The 27,974-nt window shown below is 43.7% G+C and overlaps 1 protein-coding gene and 1 long non-coding RNA gene across 2 annotated transcripts in view; one reads left to right on the top strand and one right to left on the bottom strand.

The window, feature by feature from the left end:
- ENPP6 (ectonucleotide pyrophosphatase/phosphodiesterase 6) overlaps positions 1 to 14,391 on the top strand; it is a 116,348-nt gene extending 101,957 nt beyond the window's left edge. The window contains exons 7-8 of the mRNA XM_041752211.1: positions 5,956 to 6,079; positions 10,836 to 14,391. Coding sequence (XP_041608145.1) covers positions 5,956 to 6,079; positions 10,836 to 11,041 — 330 coding nt within the window. The 3' untranslated portion in view covers positions 11,042 to 14,391. The remainder of the gene's footprint in view (positions 1 to 5,955; positions 6,080 to 10,835) is intronic.
- On the bottom strand, positions 188 to 26,416 carry LOC121489325. Its single transcript, XR_005987325.1, has 3 exons — positions 26,150 to 26,416; positions 3,391 to 3,486; positions 188 to 1,198 (listed from the first exon to the last, which is right to left on the bottom strand). It is a non-coding gene; the product is annotated as an uncharacterized LOC121489325 (long non-coding RNA).
- Positions 26,417 to 27,974: the final 1,558 nt, after the last annotated feature.

The following is a 27,974-nucleotide window of genomic DNA, read 5'->3' as shown; positions in this document are numbered from 1 at the left end:
GTTCCCGACCACCACTCCCATGGGGTTCCGAGGAGTCACGCCAACAGGAAGCCGCTCGGGATAGCAATGGGGGAAGTCTAAGAAGCAGGGCTTTGTAATAGGAACCGTCACTCAGACTTAACCCTATCAGCGAAACCACCAGAGCCAGCCAAATTGTCATCACTGCCATAAGAGTTTGAACTGAAGCCACCCCTGACTTGGACGTTATTGCGTGCCTCTTTCAGCCTGAGGTCATGTCAGAAGCTTATATTGTATTTTCTAGGACCTGGGAGGTTCCTCTTATAACTATGTCCTAGGACAATAAAGTAGATTTAATTTAGATAGGTGTTCACATTTTATTTATTTTAATCTCACCAGATTTCACTTGTGTTCCCCAGAGCCCTGCCGATTTGGTGAGATGCCTCACCAAGAGAGGGAAGGGGCAAACCTGGGTGCCTGACCCCACTTTCCGGGAAGAATTGTACTTGTAGCGGTTGAAAAGAGGGGTGATGGTCAAAAAGTTTAACACCCAGTACCCCACAGGCACTGGCCAAAAAGACTGGATGAGCCAGTGAGCTCCTGCTGTGGGAAATAGTCCTCTGTGAGCCAACTGCATGACCGATTCTGTGTCCCCCCGAGGCCCTGAATTCTTTCAGGGTCTCAGGGCCTGAGACACAGACTTGGACCCAGCATGGTAATCCAGGATAAATAAGAAGTGTCCTTAGAAAAGGACCGATAATTGAACACAGCCCATGATGGGTACCGGGTGAATGGTTGCCAGGGGTCTCCCAGCATTCTCATCAGCTGGGGAGAGATCATTAAACAGAGAGATTCCCTGCCTCACCCTCACCAACTGAATGCGAATACCCAAAAGTAGGGCCCAGGACAAGCTCAGAGCAGTCTCTGCATAGCCCGGCTTGGGATCCAGCAGTGTAGACAGTGAGCGCTCCAGGTTTCAAGGCAGGGGTGCCCACCATGGCCCCCAGTGGGGGGAGACTGGACAGGAAGTCCAACAGAGCAAGAGGAACCAGACGAGGCCTTCAACAGCTCCACTGGCCGGGGAGGAGATCCCAGAGGGCAGCTTTCCACATCCACATGAAGGGATTTCGTGGTGCATGGCACGAGCTGGAGCCCAGATGTTGTCCTGGCAGCTGGAGGCCCTCCTGTCACCTCAGGAGGAGTTTTCTCTGTGGGCTTAGCAACCACTTTCTGATGTACACTGAGGGGAAATCAGAAGGAAGGGGGGAGAGGTATACATGCTAGCGCATTCCAAAAATGCAACAGTAAAACAACAACAACAACAACCTAGTAGATGCCTTGAGATCTTGCGAAAGCAAGTACCTGGGCCACGAGCAAACAGAAGCCAGTGATACAGATTGTTCGAGCTGCCTCTTGCTTCTTCTTGCCCTTCGTCTACCTTGACCCTCAGTCCCAACCCTACCCGCCATATCTGACTGTGCTCCCTCAACCTCTCAGCTCAGCACCCTCGAGGACTGGATCCCCCATCTCGGCAAACTCCAAGATGCCTCCAGGCGTGTGTTGAACCAACTTCATTAACTCGTTCGCTGATTTGGGGCTAAACAGTGAACATTCTTTCTTTCTTTCCCTTTTTGAATTCTAAGGATGACTGAGACAAAGATCTAGTCTAGAAACTCTAACCCTTGCTCATGAATATCCCCTGGCTTCCCAAAGTCAAGCACGCTGACTGTAGGCCTGTCCACGGTGAGCTGGCGGTGGAGGGCAGGCCCTAAAACGAAAGAACACAGGTGTATAAACCTAACAGGAAAGCTTCTCAGTATTTCCTCGTGTGGAGCTACTTCTGGTTCCTTCCTGTTAGAAATGGTGAATTAGTTTAGTGGCTCATCAAAGGAAGGTGCCAGCATTGCTTTCTCCTTGTGTCTAGAGGGAGGGGTCCAGGACAGCTCTGAATGAATTACACTTGCTGGAGATTTTATTTAAATTTCCAAGATAGTGTTCACTGCAGAATGGCCAACATGACCTGGTTGGTGTAGGACTGTCCTGGTTTCAGAACTGGAAGCTTCGTGTCCCTAGCGGCCCCTTAGTTATGGGCCAACCGTGATGGTTGCTCACCCTGTGATGGGCACCACCTCATGCAGGCACTGAGGCCGGAGGACTCCAGGTCTTCTCTCCTCCTCACCCCTGCCAATGGCTTCTGTCCCATGGCTTCTCCCTTCCCATGCATATCCTGTTATGAGGTTGTGCAAGCTCTCCCTGCCTGGCATGGCCTCCTCGGTGCCAGGCCTTCCCCACTACCAGAACTCCCAGGGGTCCCCTTCCCGGGGCACCTTGGGGCCTGCCCTCACTCTGTTGGAGCCACCCGGTGGCCTCTCACAGGGGATCCCCCGCCACGCACGCTGACCCACCCCATGAACAGGGATTCTCACCGCAGGCCTCCCCAGTGATTAATCCTACCTCACTACCTGTCCCAGCCCACTCAGGAACCAACACACAGAAGCCATAACCCTTCATTTTTCCTCACCAAAGATAAGCTCTTTTAGGCGAAGTAATGCCTTCCTCACCTGTGCCTCTCAGCCCAAAGCCTAGCAGAGAGCCGGACACAGATTCAGAGCTCCGTGCGTGTCTACTAACTGCAGAACCGAATGAGCAGGCTCTTCAATCACTGCCTCCTGACACGGGTGGTTAAGGGCACCCCCCCCCCACCGTTGCCGGGGGCTCCTCTCACCAACGAGACCCTGTTCCCACATGGCCTTCCTAGAGCAGGTTCCCTCCTTCACCTCCGTACTAGGGGAGCTACCCCTTCCAGGTGGGTCCCTTATTTGGGCCTCCCACCACCTGCTGCAGGAGGGTCTGGGGTTTCCTGCAACCCTAGGAAACGGCTCCCAACCCTACCATGAGCCCAGTTTTCTTAGTGACCCAAACTTAGGAGCACTGCCCTCCGGCTTCCACATGGACACATGCACAGACACCCATTTGCCCCCGTCTCAGCTCTGACCAAGTCTGGAGGGTCTGGGCGCCTCCCCAGGACGTCACTAGGTGGTACTATGTGGCATCCCTGGGCCTGGTGGACTCCGGGTGGGGTTAGTTCTCTGAGGATTTCAGCTCTGGAGGCTGACAGGTCTGGGACCCACATTCATCACTAAGACCTCATCTGTATGCACTGAGGATGACAATGTGGGGTACAACAATGACAGGAAAGGAAAGGGAGCCACCAGGAAAGGAAAGGGAGAGAAAATCAACATGCCATTTTGAGGTTAAGGCTGTGCACGAAATGTGACCCATTCAGTCACTTAGGGGAGATGCTTAGCTTCTCACATAAGCAGCCAGTTTATTACTTTTAAAAATCAGTTAAGAACTGTTGTTTCACTGGAGCAACTTGTCACTTTAATAAAAGCAAACACATTCGCCTGTGATCTGACAAAGTCCCATTACCTTCAGGCCGAGGGTCTCATTTGTGGAATTCGTAAACCAGGTAATCCATCTCCGTCTCCCTTTCATCTGTCCCTTTGTCATGGGGGCATATGTGTCCTGCGGGGGTCACAATTAGTGCGGTCGTTAGGAGCAGAATGTTCTACTGGGTGCTGTAGGAATCACTGCTCGGAGCCCGAGAGGGGAAGCGACACCTCCAATTAGCTGACAAAGCTAAGTTGGGATGTGTTGTGATCATCACCGTAGACAGATAAAGAACAAAAATGGCCTAACGGCTTAGAAATGCAGTAAGTTAATACAAACATTCCCATGGAAAAATACAAGCTACAGCTGGAGGAGGAGGGACAGGGATGATGGAAATTCAGGAAACGGAGAGTCAGGGAAATAGTGTGATTTAGAAAGCGGTAACGCCAGGGAGCGATTTATGGGGTGAGACTGGATGGGTGTGCGATGCGATATGACAGCTAAATAAGCAGAGGGGACCTCAGGCCCCACAGCCATCACTGCCCGGCTGCACGGGACCAGAGGCCTGGCCTCACAGCCAGCAGCATCTGGTGACCATCCCGCAGCCATTTATTGAGCATCTATTATGTGGGGCCTGTAGCACGGTCCTGCCCTCCTCCAGAACCTCTGTGAGGCAGGTAGTATCACATCCAGCAGGGAAGCTGCAGCTCGGAGAAGCTGCCCACGGTCAGAACCAGCCTGCAGAACCAGAGAGCGACACCCAGGGATCCGATTTTAAAACCCCTCTTCCATACTTTATAACTGGCCACTGCTCGGTGAGTGGAGAGGCAAGGGACAGGCAGGAGCACTGCAGTGACCTCCAACTGTGGGGTCATGGAAGGTGCACAAGGACCAGGAGACAGCCCCCCGCACACATACCCTGGGTTCCAATTCCAGCCCTGCCTCTCAACAGCTGTGTGGCTTTAGGGGTGTCCCTTAGCCTCTCTGTGCTTTAGTTCCTTCAACTGTACAGCGGGGAAAAGGATATCATCCACACTGGGATGTGGTGACGATCAAGTGAATGTCAGGGCAGGCTCTTGGCGAACTAAACGAATGGCCCTATGATGACTCTCAGGGGCCATCCTGCAAAATGCCGGCTGCCATGCATTGGGCACAACCAATAGATGCTTCCTGCATCTGAAAGGTCTGTGATCTCACACCCTGCTCAGCAGAGGTTGGAACATTTGGCACGAAAGGTGAGAGTCTGCTGAAGGGCTAGGAATGTGTCCAGGTGGCTCCTCGGGACCCATGGTGCTCGCACAAGCAAGCACCTGCAGTCTAAGGAAATGGAGTTCCTTAGGAAAGAGGGTGATGGGGCAGTGATGGTTCTGGAGCCCATCCCAAACGAAGACTATTGGTGGAAACAAAGATGGAAAAGGCCTGGAGAAGAGGAACAGCAGTGCCTTCTTCAAATGTTTGCCTACGTGGACAGCAGGAGACTCCTTTATCCCGAGCTCCTCCTGAGGGTGGAGCTAGAAAAAAGGAAAGATGGGGGTGGGATGGGGTGGGTGGAAAGGCCTCTGGGCTTCGAGGCTTTGTGTGAAAAACAAGGTGATTAGATCAGACACTGTTTTCCAGTAAGTCTCTGACAGCAGTCGGGTGTCCCCCAATTCAGTTCGGTTCTGACACAGACCTCCTGGAGTTAGAGCAGCCCCGCGTAGGGGGCTTGGGCCCACCAGACTGTCCCCGCTTCAGCTGCCAGCTCCTGGGTCCCCAGGCTACCCACATAAGTGTCCGGCTTGGCTACAGACTGGAGGGTTCTCACGAGCCTTTCAGGTTAGAAATGTGCTCTATTTATGGTTAGTTTTATTACAGAGGCTACACCTCAGGAAGAAGTGAATGGAAGAGAGGCATAGGGCAAAGCATGGGGGCTGAGGGGCACAGAGCATGCATGCTGTCTTTGGGGTCACAGCCTTCCCAGCACATCAGTTTGTCCAATGATCCAGAAGCTTCCCGAACCACGTTGCTCCAGGGTTTTTATGCGGGTTTCACTGCATTAGGCATGGGTGACTCCATCGTGGGCCACAAGACTGAATGCAGGCTTAGAGGTCAGAGGACGTCTCCATCACATGGTTGGTTCCTCCAGTGACCTTCTGGAGCCACCACAGTCAGCCATCTCATTAACATACACTCAGGTAGGGGAAAAAGGGACCCATTATGAATAAACAGAAGAAACCCCATCACTCTGGAAATTCCAAGGGTTTTAAGAGCTCTGGGCCAGGAACCTGGGACAAAGGCCAAATATATTTTTCACTGTACCACAGATACACTTTAACATCCCTTCTGTCTCTAACGTGATATATTTAGTGGCTTTAAAACTGATTACGAGGTACAGTTCTGCTTCGTGTAAGAAAATACCTTTATAACCAGAGCTCTCTGGCAATTTCATGGGCTGCCTCCAGAGGTCTGAGCTACCTGAGTAGGAAGTGATCCAGTTGAGGTTGGATGACCCCAGTCGAGAATGCTGAGGAGGAAATCCTTACATTGGGGGGTAGTTTGGGCCAGATGCTCACTCCTCACGAAGGTTGGGGCACGGTGTGACAAAACTGCCTTGCTTGGTTTCAGAATCGAGAGACACTTCCTTTTTGGATGAACAGCACTGGCAGGAGGGAAGGCTGGCAGCACGGGTGGCACGGCTATGACAACGAGCTCATGGACATGCGGGGCATCTTCCTGGCCTTTGGACCCGGTAGGCAAGAAATGACCCAATTCTTTGTCCTCTGTTCCCAAGGAAGTGTCTCCGGTAGGGGCCGATAGCACTAATAAAGGCCGAGGTGATTTCTTTATGGACCCTCTTTATGAGCAAAGCTGAGCAAACCCAGCTGGTCTCCATGAAACATCTTTGGCTGGCTGGCTGGCTTTCAAATGCTTCTTAGGTTTGGCAAATGTGGCCAAATACTTTTCCTTGTAAATTTTAAATCTTGAGTGCAGTGAAGAAAATGTATTCCACATGTTTGTGATTCATTTTTGACTTAATTCATCAAAATGTTATTTCACAGCTATCTGATGTCCAGGAAAGCTTATCAGACCCCAGGTTGCTGACAGCTGTGAGTCTCAGAGTTGATGTGATCGCTTCACAGGGTCTGACTCTTCCACAGTTCCTGTCTAGAGCACCCACCTCAGTGGGGTCATTCATTTTAGGGCCCAACCAGAAGCTGGGATGTGCTCAAAGCTAGCCTAGAAAATGACCTTGAGACTGACTTTGAGAATGAGCCAAAAGGCCCAGGGGTATCTTGGATGAAAGCAAATTTACTCTGCCATCCTAGACCAGATAAACTTCTGAGGCTGGAATAGAGGGAAGATGTAAAGGGTCTATTTGGTCATTTGCTTTAACTGACAGAGGACTGTAAATTCACATTGTGGAAAAATTGATCAAACACTCTGGAGATCATACTATGACCTAAATGCCTCTTTCTTCTTTCTTTCTTTCTTTCTTTCTTTCTTTCTTTCTTTCTTTCTTTCTTTCTTTCTTTCTTTTCTTTCTCTTTCTTTCTTTCTTTCTCCTTCCTTCCTTCCTTCCTTCCTTCCTTCCTTCCTTCCTTCCTTCCTTCTTTTCTTCTTTCTTTCTTTCTTTCTTTCTTTCTTTCTTTCTTTCTTTCTTCTTTCTTTTTTAAAGTAGATGTGGGAGAGACAGTCAACAGCTATCAACCATCAGTTGACAGGGTCATAAGCTGGTCTTCTCTCTTACCACTTGCTCACTCTCCTTATTATATGTAATAAACTACCCCAACATCCATATTCCAAATGCCATTTTTCTGAACATAGATCGGAATGTTTCAGCCCATGAAAGTCCATGCTTTCCTTTCAAAGTATAGCAAGACAAAGATACATGTCAACCCCTTTCATTCCATCTGCCTTGGGTGATTTACTACAAAATAGCTGCTGAGAACAATTGGGTGTCCATTTCTGCATTCTCCTTGGGAGCCCCTGGCCTCCTGAGCTTAGGGAACACACTGCTCCAGATCCTTTCCCACATGTGCTCCAAGTTCCCAAGTCCTGAAGTAAGTAAGCATCAGTAGCAGTAGCAGCAGGCATTTATAGAGTGCTGACTAGGTTCACAACATTGGTCTAAGAGAGTTCAGAGGATGCTGAAGCGGATTGCCATCAAGCAATGATAGTTAGCAGGTGCTCCCTGGCAACCAAGCCTCAGGTCAGATATAACTTCTTATTCAGCATTAATTAATATAACCTCTAAATTCAACATCAATTCTCCAAAGAGTTCAAAAACATAATGTGGGACGGAGCCTTAAGGACTTTGTTGAGGTCAACTGTTGGTTAGATGAGGTTGGAAACTTTCCAGGGCCTTGGCCTTTATTAAACTTCAGGGCGCTATTCAAAAGCATCACCTCCTTCTTCCTTAGAGGAGAGAAATGAGATCATGAATGCAAACAGTTGTCAGTTGAAGGAGTGTTTATAAACAAGAGTCTCTGGCATAAAGAGGAAGGGAATCTAGCCTCAAACCAAAATTTTAAAACAAAGTACCCAAAGCCACATTAGTTTAAAGTTAAATTCTGAGGGGAAACTTTGTCCATCAACAAAGGGCTCCATCATATGCTCCTTTAAAACTAAAAGCCTTAGTCTTTTATAGACAGGTAGATGACCTCTGATGAAAATGGACTGGACCAATTGCAAAAACGTTTCCAGGCAGATACTGCCTTGAGAGCCTCCCACAAACCATCACGTTTCTGGCTCCAATTCTCATGAAAGATTGAACAGCTTTACACACTGCCTGTTTACTCAGAAGGAAATCTAAGAGTGAGGCCTTTAATAGCTATCTAGCTGCACTTTGAGATAAAGGTACATCCCTCCTGATTAATTATATGCGCTTCTCGCTTAGGGAGGAAGCTGGGCATCATTGCGGCTGCCCAGATACAGCTTTAGACGTCAGTAAGTCTGGTCCAGCAAAAAGAAAAGGAAATAATTCTGGAAGATAGCCTCTCTCTGGTTAATCCCAGTTTCTAATTTGAACAACCTAATCTTGCCCTGGAGAACTCCACATTTTAAGATAAGACAGCAGGAGTGTGATTCAGTGAGCTGCCTGTGAGCTAGCAAGCCTCCCCCGGAAAGCAGCCCAAGGTGGCCAGGCATGGCATGGGCTTGCAGAACCTCTTCTCTTTAGGAGAAACAGTTTCAATATCCACAAAATTTAAATTCATGGAAATAACCTGGATTCCCAGCCCAGGTGCAAAATGCCACCTTGAGTTAGCAGAGCTCGGCCAGGTCCTCCGCAACTGGATCTGGTATTGTTTCGCTGTGCAGGAATTTTCTAGAAGCTCTCATTCTAACCTGGATCCTCTAGTCATTGGGCCCAAAGTCCCAGGGCTGCAGCATAGGAAGTCATGAACCAGATGGGGTGGGACAGAAACCCAATTCTCCTTCCTGCTTACGTGCATAGGATTAACTTCTGTACTTTTCAATGTAAAATCTTTTCTAATTTTTAAAAATTTTTTTGTCAGCAGAGTTTGATCTCGGTTCTTCCTGCCATATGTTAAAGACATGGGTATTTGGAGGGCTGGGGAAGGATATGCTGGGTTTACTGTTGTCTGCCAACCACACACCCTCCCCACCCACAAGGACTTGGTCACCATGTGCTGGGGCAGTGTGGTCGTCACGTCCACGTCCATGGCAAGTAGGAAGGAGAGAGAGGAGTTGCTTCCACCTTCCTGGGACAACCTTTCCATGGAATTCTCATACCACAGCTGATTCTTCTCTGGGGAAGTCTGACCACTGTTCTTACCTAATTGTAATTGCCTTGCTATTAAGGACTGGGATTCTGGGGCAGTCCTAAAGCTCCTCTCCAGGGAGGTTCTGGATTTTAACTAGTTTTTACCATGAGGTGATATTGCCTTATTCCTTATCCATCCTGCCTCAAAAATGAATTGAACCATCCAAATAATTTAAATGAATATTTTCAGTCCCTAGTTTGCCCTTGCTGGGTGTTTATTCTACACGCTTATTAATAAGAATAACTACCAGTCATTGAGTGAATGTGGTGCGCTTGGAACTATGGTTTAAAATGGTACCTTTTTCATGCCCATTTCCTGAGTTTATCCAGCTAAGTAAGTGACTGTGGGCTGGTTGTAGAGCCTATTAATTTCTTATACTAAAGTCAACATTAATTCTCCAAAGTGAACAAAACCCATCATTTGGGAAGTTGCCCCGGATCTAACATATTCTATGGCAGCTTTCTGAATATGACTTTCTGTATTTGTAATTTCAGGGTTAATATAAGAGCAGGATTTGGTGTTGGCACTTCTGGATTATGTCGCCATTGGCGCTTGTTTGCTTTTTAAATAAAGTATGTGTGATCATTTTAGCAAAGCAATTATAAAGGATTATTTTCTAAGGTAGAAAATAAAAGTGGGCTTTACAGCCCCCAAACTACCCTTTTCCTTTCAAAGTCTTGCACGAACTAAAAATACATGCAGAGCCCTTTATTGATGGATAAATTCTCCTTCTTGAATTCAAGCTCAATGGAACTCTGGTTTGGGGCCCATGAGGGAAACTGCCATGTACCCTACTAACCTCTTATACTCACTCTTTGAACAGACAAGTACTTCGCATCCAGCCTCTTCTCTGCCTCCTGTAGAGAAGGCGAAGGTGCACTCTCTTGATTGAAACCCCTCTGTACTTCCTGTGCTGTGACCAGCTAGCCCTGACCTTTATATTCCTGCATCACCCCTGGAGCAGCCTCTGGGTGGAAACACAACACTCTTGTCCACCAGAGCTCTCAGAGCCTTCATCTGGGTCCCTAGCTCCAATACCAGTTTGCTGGAAAACATTCCACTCGGCTAAGTTATTTTATCTGCCAGTGAAAGACTCTATAGGAGTATTCAGTTGATTTTCCAAACATATTTAAGAAACCACTGCTCTTGCTTCTGAATTAGGCAGCATAGAGGAAACCCTACAGGTTCACGTTCTATTAAAGCCCTGAGACCTTGATGTGGCAGGAAAATGAAGAAATGTTTTTGAGGGGCAATGGGGGCCCCTGGCCAACCAGTTGTTGCTAGAGAGATGTCCTGGAAGATAAGCATACCGTGTGATTGGGGTTTGAGGAGCTCAGCAAGATAGTCAACCTTCTGTGACCACACTTGCTCTCCAGTGCTCTGCAGGAATCAGCAGCAAAAATGGAGATGCCCTTCTGCCTCTCCGAGATAGCTCTGCTGTCAGAAAGGGACCAGAGTTTCTCACAAAGACAGTCTGCTGATTTGTCCTTTTAAAGAAACTCATCTCCATGAGGCATAGAAAGCAGCTTCCTTTTATAAGCTATGCACCTTCTAGATACCCTCCCAAGTTCACAATGACTTGGCCATGCCCCATCAACAGAGCTGATTTCTAGTCCCAAAGCTGCCTGGAGCCAGAGTATAATTCCCTGTGCTGTGACTCGGCCCCTTTCTGCCCAGGGAGTGGCTGTGACAACTTGTTTGCTTGCCTTTCCCTTGCAGATTTTAAATCCAACTTCAGAGCTGCTCCAATCAAATCCGTGGATGTCTACAATGTCATGTGCAACGTGGCAGGCATCACTCCCCTGCCCAACAATGGGTCCTGGTCCAGGGTGATGTGCATGCTGAAAGACCAGGCCAGCTCGGCTCCGTCTGTCCAACCGAGCAGCTGTGTTCTGGTCTTGATTCTCCTCCTACTATTTGCATAGATGCTGCTATTGTCGTTTCCAAACACTCAGCCAAGTGTGCCTCCACGGTGGGGCAGTTTTCATTTTATATTTGAATAATAGCTTCATTAACACAATCAAGGCCACAAAAATTGTAAATATACTGTTCTTGGATGATTCCATACATAAAAGTCCTTACTTCTTAAAAAAAAGAAAAAAAGAAAAGAAAAGAACGAAAAGAAAGCACCAAAAACCCCAAGCTTTATTTTTTCTGGAGGTAAGGAAAATTCTAGCTTTTCATTGGTTTAACTATATGTCATTTCTGCATCCTTTTCCTGCAGTTACTCAGATGAACTGTCTGAGTAGGAGCCTATCCCTGGGGCAAAAAGACTATAAGTGGATATTGCATGGAGTCTTGGGCTCCTCTCTGTCCTGCCTTGCACAAAGCAGGCCCTCGTCTGTGTCCGGTCCACACCCAGGAGCCATCCTTGGGGTCTATGGCCACAATCCTGTACTGCTCCTTCCATCCCAGAAAAAGGAAGTCCATATAAAAACAATAGCTGTCTTCTCTTTGTGGTCCAGCTCATGGAGTTTTTTTCATTTTATACCAAGTCCCAGAAAAGGCATATTTTAGCTTGGACCACCAATCAAAAGCACTAAGGATTGAAGAACTCCTAGAACAAGGGGAAAGATGTGGGTGCTCTCCCAGTCTTGAGTGCAGAAAAATTTCTCCCTTGCCTTGAGGGGCAGAAAAGTTTGCAGTGGACCCAGGCTTCTGTGAGGCTTATCACAAGTCTGTCACAAAATGGGGCCTTGCACATGGCAGGCCCTGCATGTGTGGGTGGACTAATGATCCCCAGACAGACAGCCTATAGCAAAACCTGGCCTATCATTACAGTCAGATACAGTCATTGCACATCTTGCTGATGACTTGTGGACATGTTTTGCAGAAGTCTCTGTTCTCTGCTTGGAATGGTGGAGCATTAAACATAAGTTCTATGCACCAGGAGTCCTGGAGCAAGGCCTGTTGAATAATCCCAGCAAAGCGTACCCTGCGGGACCCAGAATCCCAAGGAAAATGGTGGGGGTGGGGTGGGGAAGGGGGAGAACACGATGACACCCTTGGTCACTAACCAATTAGCCATTTGATTAGGAAACAGTTTGGTCGAAGTGCCACCTCAGGGGCCTACATTTTTTGGAAACCCCTAAGAGCCACTGAGCCAGAGTTTGAATGTTTTCAGTTTAGTCATCCAGATTTGCTGTAGGAAATCTTGCTGTGAAACAAAGAATAACTGCATGTTTAAGTGATCAGAGTCACATACACATATCATTGCATTAACAGTGAGTTTGCACTAAATGGAGAGAGAGCTGCAAAAGAGACTGTCAGGAAGACACAGCACTTCAGGTCCCCACAGGATAATGAAGCCCTTTTATAGTGTTTGCCTTGAGAAATGAGCGTCACTCACCCTGATCCGAGAAGGCTGGGAGCATCTCAGCACCTTAAATCATGAGAGCAAAAAATCACTACTTAAAAAAAAAAAAAAAAAAAATATATATATATATATATATATATATATGTAAAAAAAATATAGACATATATATGCCAAATTTGTCATCACAAAAGATTTCTACGGATTTATGTAATATGTTTTATAAGTGCCAACAAACCATCGAATCAATTAGAAAGAAGGCAAATCAGCCTTTGTTATTTGGCTGAAAGCAAACTGGTGCTCTCAGAACATTGGGCGGTGGCTGTTGAAAGGCATCCATTGTTCAAAGTGTCCTTTCTCCCGAAAGGACGGTGTCCTGATGAATTCAGTGGAGCCCACCTTCCTCCCTTATGAAGGAAGGATCGCTAGAGAAGATATCCAAGTGATTCAGTTCAAAGTGGATCATCAAAATCAAAAGAGTACAAACACGCACATGCTCTTACATTTGCCTTTCTTGCTCTGTTCTACCCTTTTCCCCTCACTCATCTTTAAAAACTTCAAGTTACACACCAAAATCTCAGATATTTTTCTGACAAAGTGTAGCTAATAAATAATCTTAAATAGATGAATAAGAGTAAGATACATTTGGCATCATGAATATTGGTAAAGAATAAAGAAAATTCAGACACTAAGCGGAGAAAAAAAACTTTTTTCTAAAGTAATGCATACATTTTAGCAGCCTAATTATTTGGCTAGAATGTTTTCCCTTTGATTTTTATTTTAAAACTTTATTTTAAAGTTACATTATTTTCCCCAGGAAAATTCTTTCTCTAAACCTGTTCTGTTCCTTTGGAGTAAAATCTCGTACATGTAGACGCCTTTTCTCCTGGATTATTTTGCGACTTCACTGCTAATTCCAGGGGGAGGATAATTGGGTTGACCTGAAAATACTGAAGATAAACCAAAGGAATGATCCTTACCTTAAAGATGAGATGAATGGCTACTTTTCCCTGCCCAGTGTCTAATTTCCAAAACCCAATTCAATTAAGTTCTGAAGACCTAAGCATAAATTAGCACAGGCCCAGGGAATTGCTTCTCGTCTCAAAGAGCTCTGATTAGAGAGTCCCAACTCTTGCTACTTTTAAAGAGAACCTGGAAATGCACATTGATCTGAGTTCAGTCACCGACAGCCGTTTGCAAACTTCTGGGATTATAGGTATCATCTGACCTGCTGCCAGAGATGTAGATTCAGGGGATCTGGGGGGGACCTCGGGCAACACTTATAGGTTTGGGTTTGCTTGAAGGTGAAAAGGGTTCTGGTTTGACCTTGGTAGACTTGAGTCTCCTGACAGCAATTTCATAATCCACCAGTTTCTCCAGAGGTCATTGGACTGGCATCGGCTACTGGTCCCAGCCGGGTCAAGCTTCAGCTCTCTCTAAACCAAAGCAGATCTGCAAGCCCCAGGGATGGAGAGAGGCACCCAAAGGGGCAAACTTGGCTTCTCTCCATCCCATTCCTATGAGTCTAAGATTTCCAAGAGTGTTACCAAACAAACTCATAGACATATTTTATGAATTTTCTAAAAAAGTGTTTTGCATTTCTGTAAATATCAAGAGATTTCCTAATGTGGTTGTGTGTTTAATCTTTTTAAACAATTTGTGATAGACCAAAGTCAGCTCTTGTAAACTATTTGCTAGAAGGAAGGGAGGTGGTAGCCTTGACAGACTGGTTAAAAAACATGTGAAACTCGGTCTCAGGTGTATGCTGTGAAAAATGTACTTGTGTGTGTGTGTTGCTTTGAAATCATAAAATAGCACCTAGTGCAGTGCTTCAAATGTTTAATAAATGTTCCATAAATATGTGTTGAATGAAAAAAAGAAAAATCTCATTAAGGAGACCTGCTTACACCTCAGATATTCTCTTTGTCTATAGTTCCACAAATTAAAAGAATGATTCATTTTTGGCTTGCTGTCTTTTCTTACACTCAATTGATGATATAATTATCCTTTGATCCATGGATTAAACATATTCAGTCCCAGGCTTATGAATTTGATGTTGGGGGGAAGGAAGGAAAAAAGGAAGGAAAGAAGGAAGAAGGAAGGGGGATTAGATTTTGAATATACTAAGCATATTTACTTTTAGAATAATAGCTTTACCGAAATTTAATTCATATAATTTATCCACTTAAAGTGTACAAGTCACCAGCTTGAGTCGAGTCACAGAATTGTGCAACCATCACCACAATTTGAGAACATTTTTACCACCCCTAAAGAACTCTATATCCATAAGACTTAGGGGGTCAGTCCCCATTTCCTGCCCACCCACCCACCCACTCCACCACCACCACCCACCTTGGGCCATCACTAAGTTACATTCTGTCTCTACAGGTTTGCTTATTTGAAGTATTTCATTAAAATGGAATAACAATATGCTGTCTTTTGTGGCTGGCTTCTTTCACTCAGCATAAGGTTTTCAACGTTTTTGCATGAATCAGTACTTCGTTTTTTTTTTTTTTTTATTTCCAAATAATACTCCATGTATGGAGTGGGTACATTTTATTTATCCATTATTTAGTTGATGGACAATTGGGTTTTTTTTCTCACTTAATGGTATGAACATTGGTACTCTGGACATTCATGTACGAGTTTTTGTGGACATATGTTTGCATTTGTTTGGAGAATATACCTGGGGTAGGATTGCAGGGTCATATGCTAACTCCATATTAAACTTTTGAGGAACTTCAGACCATTTTCCAAATTGGCTGCACCATTTTGCATTCCCACCAGCAGTGTAAGAGAGTGCAAGTTTCTTCACATCCTCACCAACACTTGGAATCATGTCTTTTATTATTATTATTATTATTATTATTATTATTATTGCCATCTTAGCAGGCATGCTGTGAGCTCTCATAGTGGTTTTGATTTGCATTTCTCTAATGCTGAATAATGTTGGGTATCTTTTCATGTCCCTATTAGCCATTAGCAAATCCTTGCTGAAGAAATATTCATTCAAATCCTTTGCCCAGTTTTTTTAAACTGGATTTTTGCTTTTTTATTATTGAGTTGTAAGAATTCTTGATATATTCCGGATGCAAGTCCCCTAGCAGATATATATTTTGCAAAAAAATTTTCCAATCCCTTGGGTTTTCTTTTCACTTTGATAGTATCCTTCATGGCACAAGTTTTTAATTTTGACAAAGTCCAATTAATCTATTTTTCCTGTTATCAGTTGTGCTCTTATGACCTATCCAAGAAGGCTTTGCCTGACCCAAGATGGTGAAGATTTACTCCTTTAATTTATTCTAGGAGTGTTACAGTTTTAATTTATATTTAGGTCTATGATCCACTTTAAGTTAATTTTTTGTTTATGGTGTGAGGAAGTGATGCTAATGCATTTTTTTGCCTGTGGATATCCAGTTGTCCCATAATTGTTTATTGCAAAGCGTATTGACTTTTTAGAGAAATGTGAAAATTATTCTGTTGGACCTAAACATTTTAAAAAAATAATCACTCCAGAAATGTGATTTTTTTTGTGCTTCAGGTTACACAACAGTGGATATGCAATATAGTGTTGTTTCCTCATACTCCCTTTGACTAGGTTAGACCTCCGCTATAGGAGGTCTTTCCCTCTACAGACTAGCTGCACATAACACACCCTGTGGTTCTTTGTCATACTGATCAAAATTCTAATCATACAATAATTAAAGTTCTTGTTTAATATTGCTTTTCACTGGAATTTCCATTGAGAAGGGTAGTGACTGTCTATCTTATTCACCCAGCAAAGTGCCTGGCACACAATGGGTATTCAATGGATATTTGTTGAATGTATAAATGACCTTGCATTATATTGCATTTTCCCCCCATTTTTATAACTGCTCCCTCCTTCCCCCCACACAGAAATCACACGTACTTTTTAAAGCTCCTGCTTCACCATTTTAATCTCACCTCTGATATTCTTATCTAACCCCACTTTTCCTAAGTCATTATTTATCTTGCTTTTCCTTTAGCACTGAGAAATGTTGCACCTCACAGTTATTCTTTATTTCTATTAACTTGAATTCATACACATTCTATTTTGAATGAGTTTGTTTTGCATGCTAAATATGGAAACAATTACATTTTTCTTCTCTGTCTCATTAGATTATAGTTTTCCTGGAAGCAGAGAGCTTCCCTCCCTCCCTGCCTCTTTCTTTCTTTCCTTCCTCCCTCCCTCCTTTCCTTCTTTGGAAGGTCAGGATTTGAGGGGACCCTAATAATTAGCATTTCTGCTTCCTAACTTTGTATATAATTGAGGTAGACCCAGGGTTTGGTAGGTGGAGAGTGAAACATCATCTTTCTTGTAATTTGAACAATTTGGCTTATAGTGCCACACCTTTGAATCACACAGATTGGCCCACCAAGGCACTGCACCTGTAAGTGCTCTGCAGCCTACAAAAAGGGAAGCAAATGATGTGTCAAGCCCAGAAGCACAGAGACTAATCCACAGTAGTTCTGGAGTCAGTTCCCTGAACACTAAACACCTGCTAGGACTTTTCTTCTCTTTACCACCCAGCACGTTCACTGGGCCGGGACAGGCTCTTAAGGAGGATCGCTCCGGTGATTCTGAAGGTCACCAAAGTGATTCAGGAGGACCCAGTGTGGCCTGATCCATGGTGAGGCCACACAGAACTGCCTGTAACTTGGCCCTTGGAAACGAGCTCCAGGTAGTTCACTTCACTTTGCCCTTGTTTGAGCCCACCTGGCTTCCCTGGCCTCTCTGCTGCACTCAGACTTGGGGCACTCCAAATGGGTTTCACATTTTTTGCCAGAAGCCCTTGTAGATATGGCATAGTTCTATGAAATGACATTCTCCCAACTGTGAGTCTTAGCTTAACTCTTGGCAAAATAATGATTTTCATTCCTTTAAAAAAAAAACTTTTTAGTTATGTAATTGCCAACAGAGTTATACTCTTGGCAAGTTTAAAACACAGTCAAGGGCAGAGTCCTGGTCCAGCTTATCTAGATTATCTTATCTAGACAGCTTATCTAGGTCTCTGCATATCTGGATTCTGGAACAGAGTCAGGCACATAGTAGGTTCTCAGACTTTTGAAGAATGGATGAGTCTAATTTAAAAAGAAAAAAAACAGCTTACTGACTTGTCACACAGTTATTTGAAGTTCTGGAGCTTCCTTGGGGACAATCTGCCCCACATAGAATGAGACCCTTCAGAGTAAGTTCAGACTGCTAGACATAGAAGAATAGCACATGCCACACCCTTTGTTATGCGCTGAACTGTTCACCTCACTCCAAAAACAGAAAAAAAAAGATATGTCCAAGCCCCAATCCCTGGTACCTATGAATGTGACCTTATCTAGAAATAGAGTTTTACAGATGGAATCAAGCAATATGAGGTCATACTGGATTAGGGGGACCCTACTCCGATTACTGGTTTTCTTGTAAGAAGAGAGAAATTTAGAACCAGAGACATGGAGAAGAGGCCACATGGCAGCAGATGCAGAGACTGGAATGCTGGTATCTACAAGCCAAGGGACAGCAAAGATTGTTAGCAACCACCAGTGGCTGGAAGAGTGGACTTATACTTACCTTTCACGGCCTGGATTCTCTGTGAGGCCTTTGTACCTTCATGTCCTCTTACTGTTTCATTTATTACAAAGCAAGTGACAGTGTAGTGTGGTATTTTTTTGCAAGTTTTCTCTGACCAGGCTGTAAGTGAAGCAGAACAGTGGGATTGTGTCTTCTCATTTTGGGAGCCCTCAAAGTGTGCAGCACCCATGAGGTCGACTGCAAAATAGCTGATAATTGTCTGATGAATAAATGAATGAATTATTGAATGAAAGAAGGAAGGAATGTACAGAGTGAAGAAGGTAGGACACTCTAATCAGAAGATACCCCAGAATTTGGACAGAGCTTCTCATAGCAGCGAGGGCTTGGAAGAGCCAGGTGCAGGAAGGTTTTGCAGAAAGGAGCAGGGTTTGACAAATGACTAGCTATGTGACATGGGATCCAGAGGGCAGGCGTTTCTCTTTCAGCTTTTCAGCAGGCCCCCTCTTAACCATTAACAAGAGGAAGTGGAACAGATGGGAAGAAAGGAAGAAAAGATAAATTAGCTCTGTCTTCACCACGTTTAATTTGACTTTTCAACAAGACTAACACACTTGTACTATCGCTTCCCTAGGCTTGGAGGAGACAACAGAAGGGAGTTCAGAGCCTTGAACACCCAAGACATAGCATATGGAAGAAGAGGAAGGATCCCAATTACCATTTCCTCCTTCCAATGCCTTCTGAGTCCGATTTGCCTTTGCTTCGGAGAAATGGGCAGTGGGTGGCAGGGGGAAGAGGAGAAGAGCTTCCAGAAGGAGGGGAGGGGTGTTTAAGAAGCCCCCTCCTGGGCAGTCTTGTTTATACCTCTCTTCTCTCTCCTGTCCTTCGGCTGCTTTAGGATCATCTGGCCTCAGAGTGGTGTCAGGGGACAAGCAGGAGCTGAATTTCTGCTACATCCGGGGACAAGAGGGTTCCAGAAGCACCCCTTCACTCCCACAGTCAGTGACAAGGGCCTGAGGCACAGGACTAGGATGGGGTGGGGGGATTGGAAGGGTAGAAAAAAGGAGACAAGGAACCCATTTTGCCTGCTCTTAAATGAAAGGAGCAGAAGGAACTCTGGAAGCTTATCAGAGTCCATTTCAACAAAGCAAAAGGTATTTGGGGTCAATGAGCAGTAAACATTATTTCCCCGGACCATTGTTGGGAATCTGCATGAAGTGGTAAATGGCTTATGGAAGATCTGAGCATTCCACGATCCAGGCTGCTCTCTGCATCTGCAACTCTAAAACCAGCGCCTGCCTACCTGTTTGGTGCCTGGTTTATAAATGCATTTTATACACAAGGTCCCTTGCTTATTGTAGGCCACCAAGGAGCCTAAAGAGTAAATGACTTGCCCAAGGTCACACAGCTAGGAAAGACAGATGCAGGTCAGCATGGTCTGGGGGAGAAGCACTGGCTTACTTAACCTGCCCTAGATCACCAGTCTCCGCTGGCACTCTCTCAAGGCAAAGTAGGGAGCTTGTTTTGCAAATAGCTTCAGACCTCCTCATAGGAACCCCCTGCCATGCACTGACACCCCCAAGATCTCTCACCCTGTTTCTGGAGCTGCCACTGATGACCCCAAAGCCCATACTATACGGCCTCTATAAGCTCCTAAGACAGAATACTATGCTTATGGATGTGCGTTGTGTAACAGCCTTGGCAAATTCAAGTTTTTTTTTTTTTAGAGATTTATTTATTTATTCATGATAGACAGAGAGAGAGAGAGAGAGAGAGAGAGAGAGAGGCAGAGACACAGGAGGAGGGAGAAGCAGGCTCCATGTCAGGAGCCCGACGTGGGACTCGATCCTGGGACTCCAGGATCACGCCCTGGGCCAAAGGCAGGTGCCAAACCGCTGAGCCACCCAGGGATCTCCAAATTCAAGTTTTTAATTTGGGCCACAGGTTCTCAAACCTGGCCACCCAGGTTTGAGGAATTGTTTTAAAGGACTGATGTCCAGTGCCCAGCCCTGGAGATTCTGATTCTTGTATGGAGGGGGCTCATGTACTGGTAATTTTTAATCTCACCAAGTGATTCTAATGTTCCACAAGAAATGAAAAAGCACCCAAAAGTAAGAAAAAAATGCGATACAAGATGAAAAATGTGAGTAGAAACCAGGGCCTTTTAAGGATCCCAAGGGAGCCTGTATGGTTGGCCTAATTTTAATAGTAGAATCCATCTAGACTAGGAAATTTATTGTATTCTGCTATATTACAAAAAATACATCTCTGTCAGTATGCTGGAAGTTCTTTAGTGCTTTATAATAAAGATCAAAGTAATAAAATCAGCTAGAAAATGGCTTCGGTTTTGAACCAGGCCACAATGAGGATGAACACTCTCCCTCCAGTGGATCACAGATTACTCAGAGCCTCCTATGGATTGCTTGCAACTAATCCTAATCAGAAATATCTACAGGCCAAACAGGAAGCAGGTCCCTTGGTGTAGCCAGAACACAGTTTTTGGGAGAGTATGGCCAGTAGAGCAATAGGCCTTGTTTGAGGCCACAACATAGGACATGCTGTAGAGGATGAATGTAATCTGTCTTTAGGGGAAATTGTCTCACCTGTTTTATTGATCAGTTTGAACTAAGAAAATCAAGTCCAGTGACTGAGTGACTGTAAGTCCAGCAGGGACCGGACAACTTAGCATTGGGAGGCCCATGTAGGGTCAATAAAGTTTACTACACAAATACTCAATGCAGAAATTTTGTATCCTGAAAGGTCAGACCTGTTACTTTGTAGGAAAAGGCCATCCTGGGTGCTCTCAGGTGCCAGCTCAGTGACACATGCATAACAGAGCTGCAGTTGCCAGGAGTCCAGAGAGGATGGGAAGGGCCAGCAGAGCCATGGAGGATACATCTGTGAGGCTTTGAAAGTTACACATAACTATATGTGAGTTTGCTGTGATGGAACATAAACATCCTCTATTTCTTTCCATTTAAACATAGAACGTCTCTACCCCAGCAAAAGGCTGCTACCCCAAGCAAGTGTAGTAGTGAAATGTTAGTCATCAAACCTTCAGATCCCGGTTGGGTGGTGGGACAGGGGAAGATGAACTTTTAAAGCTTAAGAACAATGTTAACAATCATAAAGGACAGCATAAATTTTTTACATTTCTGTACATCAAAAACGAAACAAAGTTAAGTCAAATTGATTCCTAAACCACCACCAAAACACACTGAAAAGAATTAGTGAATGTGATAAATGGCAAAAATCCTTAATCTTTAAAAAAAAACAAACTCATTTGACTCAGTAAGAAAATCATTAAGATCTCAGTAAATAAACCAATAAAGGGCACAGATTACTGTTTACAAATGTTTAAAAAACACAACATAATTCTATACTATATATAAAATATACATGTTATATAATATATGTATAATAATTCTATAACTTCACATGTAATCAAAATTGCAAATAAAGAAGATCCTATTTTTGCCTCCCACACTGGGAAAAGTTGTTTTTAACAGTTGGAGTGAGAAGAAGTCAGGGAGATGTCCACTCACCTGGGAGGACACATCAGGAGAGACATGACTTTATCACGTGAAATTAGCATGTCCTTCTGAGAACAATCTGACACTGTATATAAGAATCTTGAAAAATAGGCATAATAACCTTTAATCCAGCATGGCTTTTCAAATGTTTTTCCAAGTTACTTACAAAGTAATAATGCATGCACATGTTTAAAAATCAAAAGGTGTGAAAGGGATGATAACGAAAAACAGCAACCCCGTGCTTTGTCCTTTTTTTAGTCCTCTGGGCTTGATTCCAGGCTCACAGTCTTAGGCTTGATCTTTCAGCAGTTTTTCTCTCTAATATTTATCTCCATATTCTATCTGTAACCATTATGTTGACAACACCATCTCTATGCTTTTAGACAGTTTCTATTGAATTCTTGGGCCCACTGTACCTGCCTTCCTGCCCTGTGATTCTTTCACAGGTTTTAGTCAGTGATCACCAGGGTTTAGAATATTATTGTGTCGACATTGTTTACTTTGCTATATTATCTCTTCTCTCAATAGCCATGTGTTTTTCCTAAATTAACAATTGTCTTGTTATTTTTCTCACTTACACAGTTTTCTGTACATTGTTGACCTTAAAAATAAAATTGTTAGGTGGCACTTGGGTGGCTCAGTCAGTTAAGCTTATGCCTTTGGCTCAGATCATGATCCCAGGGTCCTGGGATTGAGCCCCAGCATCAGGCTCCCTGCTCAAAGGAGAATCTGCTTCTCCCTCTGCCCTTCACCTCACTGGTGCTCTTATTGCCTCTCTCTCAAATAAATGAATAAACTCTTTATAAAAAATAAAATAAAACTTAGTTATTTTACCAGCAAAAATGGGTCCATCCAGGAATAGAGTTCCACTTTGTGACATGCGAGCCATGGCAAAACTATGGGCAAGTCCAGAGAACAAAGGAAGGGAACACTGTTTTATAAAGGAGAAAGTGGAGTTGGGAGGGGCTGTTATAAACAAAAAGTTCACTGGAGTAAACTGGAAGTTTGGAGTGGCTTCTCGTTGGCTGAGTTATGACAGTCTCTCATTGGCTGGGCTGTTGCTGGGCAAAGAGAAAATCTTTCTTTACCTGCTGGGGTAGTAAATTACAGTCTCTTCCTGTTGGGTAGGTAAAGGGCTGCAAAGAGTGATAGTGCATGAAAGTGCACCCTGCTAGCCCCATGACTCCATTTCAAATGAGGTTTCCTTCATTCAGTTTCACAATATTGATCCTTAATTATTTCCCAGTGCTCTTTCCCCAGGTGTCATATGTGAACATGAGCAACCATCTCAAAACCTGTGCAACTTTATAATCAGAGTAGTAGCAAAAGCAATAATTGGTACCTTTACCAAAAATCCAGGTAGGTAGCTCAAAAAGGCTGGAAGCTACTTAAAAGATGTGAAAATGAAATGGTGGCTTATGGGTGAGCACCAAGACAGTACAGGTGGAAGTGGAGTTATGAGCACATTTACAATTTTTCTCTTTTTTTTAAGATTTATTTATTCATGAGAGACAGACAGAGAGAGGCAGAGACATAGGCAGAGGGAGAAGCAGACTCCCTGCAGGAAGCACAATGCAGGACTAGATCCCAGGACCCAGGGATCACGACCTGAGCTAAAGACAGATGCTCAACTGCTAAGCCATCCAGGCATCCCTTAAAATTATTCTTTAGGTTGAGAAGGATTCTGGGAAAATGAAGATGGCAGATGACAGTTTGCTTTTTTACATCCTTCTGAGTCCCCACATTAACAAGGCAGGACAACTGGATAGCAAAATCAGCAACCCATGGGCATTTACAATAATATGAGGTTACAAAATATCTTCAGGAACTCCAAGATTCAAGTGGATGGGGACAAATGACTAATGCCTCTAAGACCTGCATCATGCCAGTGTTTGCAAAGGAAGAAGGAGACAGAAGCAAGGGAGCATCTGATGGACCTACGAACAAGGTTAAAATAGTCATTCACTGAAAAGCAAGAAATGTCCATTTGAAGTCAACAGATGAGACTGACTAGGTTTTGGCCAATCCAATGGAGGGAAGGAATGAGATCTATCTACCATGAATCCTTGAAACTGATGAGCCAAGGCTCACTTCTAGGACAAGGCTCAAAGCTGAGGAGAATCTGCTTAGAGTTCAATCAGAATCTGGCAAGATAGGGACAAATAGAAATGAGGGAAATAGAAGGTTCAGATGAGTAGGGCAGGAAAAAAAGAGCCAGGAATTCTAAGAAAGCAAGCCTCCATATTTTTAGTATTACATGGAACCAACAAGAGATACCATATGAAATGTAAAAAATAATCCTGAACCACATCTCCTAAAGTGTAGAAAAACCAATTTCATATAAAAAGTGAGAAATATTAAAGTCAAATTTCATACTAAGATACCATATTGAAATGATACAAGCAGAATAACAGTGCAACCATCAATGAAAATATGTTAGAAAGGTCTAATCACAAAACAGATCAAAACCATTACTTACTATTTTGAGATGAGCTAAAATACATGAAGAAAACAATATGAGATATGAAAGAACAACATAAATCAAATTATAAAAACTAAGAAAGGATTAAACTTAAAGAATAAGAGACAAGGAAAAATCATTTCAGAACTGAAATCTAAACCAGATGGAGCAAAAAGTTAATAATACAACAGGTAATATTCCTAAAGTAAGAGAAAGGTAAAAGGAGAAGTTTTTAAAAATCAAAATTAAATTAAGAGATTAAAAAATTCAAGAGAAAGTGACAAAATACTGAAGATAGGTAAAAAACACGTAATAGGAATGTAACATACAGTAATAGGAATCTAAGAAGAAACTGAAAGCAAAGGGATGGAACAAATCTTTAAACTACAAAGCAAATTAAAGAAAATAAATTAAGGAAAAATTGACACCGTAGACTGAAGGAACACTTCACATACCTGAGAGTGTCAACCAGAACTGTGAATATGAAAAGCAGAAAATACCAGATTTTAAGACCAAAAAAAAAAAAATTTTTTTTAGCTATGTAACCAAAAAGAAGTAATTTATAATGAAAAAGACTTTTCAAACACAAAACTCAGGGCAGAAGAAAACAAACTAACATATTTGTGACACTAATAGAACATGTAAGCCAATGATTTTATAACCAGCCAAACTGACTTTCAAGTATGAGAGATTTGAACTGTTATCATTATGACTGAATTTAGGCAATACTGAGCCCATGAGTCTTTCTTGATGAATCCATTAGAGAACATGTTTCAAACAACCAACATGGCCAGGGAAACACTGAACACTGACATAGGCCTGGGAATGAACATTAAGTAACAGTTACTATCCAACAAGGATAATGCACATGCTGTGGCCATGTGCTTTGACAGTGTAGGTGTGGAATAGTGGTTTTCAAATGGGGGGAAGGTATTTGGGGGGCATATTCTCTCCCCCTAATTTAGCTATTATCAGCCATCTTACTGGTGGTGGGATATTCGGATTGCTATTCTGAGACTACTGCGTAAGTAATGGAGCTTAAGGCATATGAATCAATATGGGATATTCTAACTCTTCCATTCCTGAATTGAGAACCAGGATTCTCTGTGTGGAAGAAAGGAGATGCAGATAAAAACTAGAAGAGGTTAAATAAAACCTGCATATCCTGAATATCAATTTGAAGTATCAGTAAAAAGTCTTAGCGATTTTATCTTAAAAAATATTTTTTTTTCTAGCTCTGAACACTAAAGACTTAGAAGCAATTACATATCCAGCAACATTTCTAGTGTCTAGGTTGTGGTTTTTTAAAATACCACTTCCCACCATATCAAACCAGTGATTCTTGAAGAAAATTCGATTTCATGTCATCCCAAATGCACACCAGAAAAAAAAAAGGGGGCAAGGAAAAACCTAAAGAAAATTCAGCGAGTTATCAGCAGTTGTTTCTGGGTACTGTAGGTGATTTTCATTTTCTTCTGTATGCTTTTTTGTATTTTATAAATGTTTTATAATGAACCAACGATTGAAAAAATTGATCTCTAAAATAAAAAGATAGCAAACAAAATTATGTTATGAAAGCCCACATATAAAAATAAGTACATTTGGGACACCTGGGTGGCTCAGCAGTTGAGTGTCTGCCTTCTGCCCTGGGAGTGATCCTGGAGTCCTGGGATCAAGTCCCACGTCAGGCTCCCTGCATGGAGCCTGCTTCTCCCTCTGCCTGTGTCTCTGCCTCTGTGTGTGTGTGTGTGTGTCTCTCATGAATAAATAAAATCTTTAAAAAAAATAAGTACATTAAAGTAAATGTTTTGAAAGAAGATCACGAGGCCGCCAAAAGGCAGCAATTCAAAATCTTTTCTAAGGGAGCTCTGCTCTGAGGTAGTTATGTACACACTGGTCTCTCTCGACAGAAGGATCCCTTAAGTCCTTAGGCAGAGCTAGCCAGGGACCACGTTACGCAACATACAGCCCTGTGGTGTGAGACTCCGAGCTCTGCATGGGCCTGCTGCATCCCTGAACTATAACGCTCGGTCAGCTTTGTGGCAAGCAAGAGAATGTAGGTGGGGTAAGATATCAGCTTTCACTCCAAATGCTTATCACTTGGTTCCTGGGGATTGGGATCTATAGGCTATTTCCTTCCAGAAGGCATAGTATTTTAAATAAATGTGAAACGGAAGAACTCACCTCCCACCTGAAGTCTGCCAACATGGGCACAGAATAATCCCATCTCTTCAACTGAGGCAGGAACTTGGCACAGGCCACATCTTCCATAAAACGCTTTTATCCAATCTATTATTTCCCAGTGGGTTTCAATGACCACAGCAGATGCCTGAGGTCAAGGAAGTGAAGGCACAAGAATGGCTGCCAAAGAGAGAGTGATCTAGACCCTAATTTTCTTTGCTGACTATCTGTTAGATGCCTCAATTTCCCTCCTGCCAGATGAAGGCCATCTCACTTGTTATTCATTTTGCAGGGCTGCAATGAAGGTTATGAGAAGGTGTTTATAAATACCCTCAAGGCTCTGGGGAAAGTGGCTGTATATGCAGAAGGCGTCACACACACATAGCTCTCAGTGTGCACAAAAATAGAGGGAGGAAGTCCAAAAGGGGGGTTTGAGGCTTAAAAATACACCTCAGCACCATTTCTCGATTGTGGCAGGTGTTAGTTAGGTCAGTGGATGCAAATGGCTGAGAGCACAGTGCTGATAAAGTACAGGCCAGAGACCATCACATCAGCAGCCTCTGGTGCAGGCTCCACAGGCCTGGGATGTGCGTGCCCATGGGCTGTCCCCTGGTCTGAATGGAGAAAACCAGATGTTCCTGGATAAGACAGGATGCATTGTTCGAGGGTCTGTGCTTGGGTTCTCAAACTTTGGGGTGTAGGAGAATCACCTAGCGATTTTGAGAAAAGGCAAACTCCTAAGCCTTAACTCCAGAAATGATCATCAGCTGATGTGGAGCTTGCCCAGGACCCTGCACTTCAATTAGCTCACTCTAATACATCCCAAGCTTGGAGAATCACTGGTTTAAATTTTACAGTCTGAAGGTTTGACACCTCTGAAGGCAGAGATGGGACGGAGCTTTCCAAGTTCTAAATTTCGCTTCAGAGTAGACAGTGGAGAGGACACGGGGAGTAAAACTTGCTGGGGCAAATTCCACACTACTATTAAATACAGACACTTGTGGGGATCCCTGGGTGGCTCCGTGGTTTAGTGCCTGCCTTCTGCCTGGGGCGTGATCCTGGAGTCCCGGGATCGAGTCCGCGTTAGGCTCCCTCCATGGAGCCTGCTTCTCCCCTTCTCCCTTGCCTGTCTCTCTCTCTCTCTCTCTCTCTCTCTCTCTCTCTGTGTGTGTGTGTGTGTCTCTCTCTCATGAATAAATAAATCTCTCTCTCATGAATAAATAAATAAAATTTAAAAAAATACAGATGATTGTGTGCCCAGAGCAGCAAATGGTAGCTGGCTGAGGTGATGTAGTCTGTTGGAGTAGATAAATAGTCTATATTCATGCTGTAAGTGTGCAAAATGCTGAAAAAGAAAACTAAAGCTAGTGGCATCACAATCACAGACTTTAGGCTCTATTATAAGGCTGTAATCAAGACAGTATGGTACTGGTGCAAAAAAAAAAAAAAAAGATACAAAGATCAATGGAACAGAATAGAGATCCCAGAAATGGACCCTCAACTCTATGGTCAACCAATCCTTGATACAGCAGGAAGGAATATCCAATGGAAAAAAAGACAGTCTCTTCAACAAATGGTGTTGGGAAAACTAAATAGCCACGTGCAGAACAACGAAACTGGACCCTCCCTTACTGCATACACAAAAATAGACTCAGGAATGGACGAAAGACCAAAATGTGAGACAAGAACCCGTCAAAATCCTAGAGGAGAACACAGGCAGCAACTTCTGTAATCTCAGCTGCAGCAACGTCTTGCTAGACACGTCTCCAAAGATAAGGGAAACCATAAGGGAAAGAATTTACCAAATTCAACACCCAAAAAACAAATC

This window comes from Vulpes lagopus, chromosome 4, assembly GCF_018345385.1.
Source record: "Vulpes lagopus strain Blue_001 chromosome 4, ASM1834538v1, whole genome shotgun sequence".
In the NCBI taxonomy this organism is placed as follows: domain Eukaryota; kingdom Metazoa; phylum Chordata; class Mammalia; order Carnivora; family Canidae; genus Vulpes; species Vulpes lagopus.
Note: the sequence above shows the minus strand (reverse complement) of the source record. Positions and strands in the feature narration are given on the sequence as shown.